General features: G+C 35.3%; 1 protein-coding gene across 1 annotated transcript; it reads left to right on the top strand.

The window, feature by feature from the left end:
- Positions 1 to 735: 735 nt before the first annotated feature.
- LOC127751511 (uncharacterized) lies at positions 736 to 3,228 on the top strand. Its single transcript, XM_052275164.1, has one exon. It carries the CDS (start codon positions 736 to 738, stop codon positions 3,226 to 3,228), a length of 2,493 nt encoding a protein of 830 aa, XP_052131124.1.
- The last annotated feature ends 527 nt before the right edge of the window (positions 3,229 to 3,755 follow it).

Below are 3,755 nucleotides of genomic sequence, written 5' to 3'. Positions count from 1 at the left end.
GATGTATCCGGTATTTTGTACCGTTTACATTCTGTTTCCAAGGCTGTTGATGTGTGCTTCAAAGCTACAGTGGCCCTTCATGCCAGCTTTCCTTCAGAAGCTGTACGACCCTGGATGTTAATACAGAGATTGCTTTATGACATTACTTCCAAATGGGATGCTGAAGTACCCTATGATGTTATAGCATCATACAATGTTATTTCACAGTTGGAACAATAAGAAGTTAAAAGTCTTCGTGTTTACTTTGTTATTGATTATACATCTAATATATTTAATCTGTTATATTAACTGTCCTACATGCATATTTACAACTAGATAATTTATTTTCAGCTGTCTTCCATGCATGTCTTCAGTTTATAGTTTGATATTCTAGATGCTGTTTAAAACTATTGTGGTATAGTTTCTTGTTATATTTATGAAATTGTGTCCACAACTAATCACTTGTGTTACCTGTGTGGTTTGCGCTTTTGTTGAATGTTCCTCTAAAATGTTGTTATAGTATATATTCTTCTTAATGGAGTGTTCCTTGTTATTGCAATCTATTTGATTTGCTGCCCAGAGCTGAATATTACTTATTTAATTTTTCAGCTTTCTTAAGTATTGGTGATCTCTGTGCTATATTTGTTTTGTTAAAGTATTGTTAGATTGATGTTTATATGGTGATGTGTTCTTTACATTAATATACATCCCAAACAATTATCTTTATCTGTATAATTTTTTTTTATTTGCCTTGCAATGGTGTTTTCTTGTGAGTGTGGTAATAATTCACTGAGTCCTGAGGGACTAGTTGAACACCTCCGTTTGTATCACACAAGTGATGCAGTAATTAATCACTACTACTGTCGACAGTCTCCGCTTTGTGCTGGGATTTTATTTGATGATTTGAGGAAATTTAAAGAGCACTTATCCAGGAAGCATGCAGGTGACGCTGGTGGTGCTCCATTAGATGAACCTAATGTTCATGATGTTCATGAAAATGGTCAGGACCAGCAGGACCAAATGGAGCAGATACTTCAAAATGACATTGTTGATAACCAACCAATTTATTATGACACCTTTGCTAAAGCAGTATATGAATCTGGCTTAATGTTTACAGCAAAACTTTACAATAAGGATACTATTCCAAGGTGTGCTGTACAAGAAATTGTTAGTTTCACTCAAGACTTTTTAAGTGGATTTGCATCTCTGTTAAAACGTAAAGTTTTGAATACATTTTCTCAAATTGATGATCTTGATGAAGTTATTGTACAGGAAGTTGACGATTTGAAAGCAATGTTTCTTATTCTTGAGAGTCCTTTTGATGAGCTGGATACTGAAACAAAACGTATTTCTTGTTTGACTGATGCTAAAGCATACATTCCTCCTGAAAAATATTTTATTGACAGTAGACCTGCACCGATTCAGCGAAAAGGTGTGATGTATATGGAAATGGTGCCAGCTTATGGTCAGTTTGTAAAGATGCGAACAACTTTAAAGCTGTTTTTGGAAATTCCTGGTGTATTTGATAAAATTATGGAAAATATTGCAAACCTTACCGCTGAAAATGAAGTGATTTCTAATTTTATTCAGGGAGAGCTCTGGGCTGAAATATCTGCACCTTACCATGCAGAAGATAAAATTGTACTGCCTCTTTTCTTTTACACAGATGACTATGACCCAAATAACGGTCTAGGTTCTCATGCTGGTGATGACAAAACTAGTGCTGTATATTATAAGATTCCATGTATGCCTAAAGAGTTTCTCTCTGTCCTTCGCTATATTTTTGTTGCAGCTTTGTTCTATGCAAATGATCGGAAAGCTTATGGTAATAGGAAAGTGATGGAGCCAGTACTGGAAGAGTTAAAATACTTAGAAACCGTTGGAATTCTTGTTAATTTACCAGACAGAACAGTACGAGTGTACTTTGCTCTGGGATTGTTTCTAGGTGACAATCTTGGTCTTAATGGCATCTTGGGATTTGTTGAATGTTTTGTTGCAAATCACCCTTGTCGTGTGTGCAAAATCCATAAAAATGAATTACATTTTCAGGTAGAGGATACTGACCAGCTTTTACGTAATAGGGCAAATTATGAAGCTGATGTCGCTCTAGGTATTGTACTACACACTGGTATAAAAGAGGAATGTATTTTTAATGAATTGAACTCTTTCTTTGTGACTAGAAATGTGTGTGGAGATTTGCTCCATGACTTTGAAGAGGGAGCCTGTGGTTATGGGTTGCCATTGATACTTCATTGGCTCATAGACATAAGGCAATATCTAACTCATGATACTTTTATTGAAAAGGTTGCTGCATTTCAATACGGCCCACATGAGAGTGGAAACAAACCCTCTACCTCCAGACTTAATCCTGAAAGATTTACAGCAAAAAAATTCAATTTGTCTGGTTCTGAAAGTTTGTGTTTGACTAGATATTTAGGTGAAATGATTGGTCATCTAATACCTTCTGAAGAGCCCGTATGGGAATATTACTTAACTTTGCGAGATTTGGCTGATATTTTGTACTGTCCTTTCTTTGTACCTGGTGCTGAGATACTTTTAAGAAACAAAGTAAGAGAACATAATGAATTATTTGTTGCTACATTCGATGAACATCTCAAACCAGTCCACCATCTGCTTCTTCATTACTGGAGATACATTCGCTCCATAGGCCCCCTTGTGCAAACCTCAACAAGTCGTTATGAAAGCAAGAACCGGGAAGGGAAAATTGCAGCTTACAGTACAGAATCAAGGGTTAATATTATTGTGACAATTATGAAAAAAAATCAACTCAAAATGGCCTATCAACTGCTTTCTAAAAATCATTTTGACTTACAATTTGTAGCTGGCTCTAGAACCAATTCCCCAGCAAGCATTGTCCCATATTTTCAGTTGTTTTCTCAAATCCTCAACATTGAGGAAAATGATATTCTGTCTTGTGTCAAAAGTGTTGAGTACGGTGGAACCCGTTATTGTATTAACAGTGTTGTTGTCCATGGCATAACTCACAACACTGCACCAAAATTTGGAAAAATAGAATCAATTTTTATTTATGGCAACTCTCAGCTTAATTTTGTCTTACAGGACTTTGATGTTTTGGAATTTGATGATCACCTCCATGCTTATAAAGTTGAAGAAAATGGTAACATCTTGTGCAGGCATCCAGCACATCTTGCTGATCAACAACCACTTTGGTTGCGGTATGGTGCCAGAGATGGCACCAAATTTATATCTTCACGACATGCTTTTTAGTCTTTATCTTAGTGTGCAGATTGAGCAAAAGTATACTTGTGGATTCCTACAAAGATAAAATATGAGCTTGTTAAAATTTGTAAATTATACACATATATATACTGTAAATACATCTATATTGTAAATAGCATTTATGTATAAGATAAGATTTATGTAACTTTGTTGAATGTTAAATTTCTATTAAATATTGTGAGAAGAACTCACTGTATTACTTACTTGCGAGAAGTTCCATCGTATTTAACCTTCACTAAAGACTTTGGTTTGGACCGTTAAAGTCCTAACTCAGCCTGTAAAGCAATATTGTTTTATATTCACTACGAAACTTAATTCAAATGAAACAAAAATAAATAGAGCCCCTGACTTACCAAAACCATAACATGACAGAAACTTGTAAAGAAGAAACAACCCCCAAAAAATAGGAAGGGTCATAAACTGCACCAGCTGGCCTGTTGTCAACAGGCTGTTATTCTGAGCTTGCCCTAACTACTATATCAAGAGCAACATGAAATCACTAATACACATTACAC

This window comes from Frankliniella occidentalis, unplaced genomic scaffold, assembly GCF_000697945.3.
Source record: "Frankliniella occidentalis isolate FOCC.00 unplaced genomic scaffold, Focc_3.1 Scaffold528, whole genome shotgun sequence".
NCBI classification, from domain to species: Eukaryota; Metazoa; Arthropoda; class Insecta; order Thysanoptera; family Thripidae; genus Frankliniella; species Frankliniella occidentalis.
Note: the sequence above shows the minus strand (reverse complement) of the source record. Positions and strands in the feature narration are given on the sequence as shown.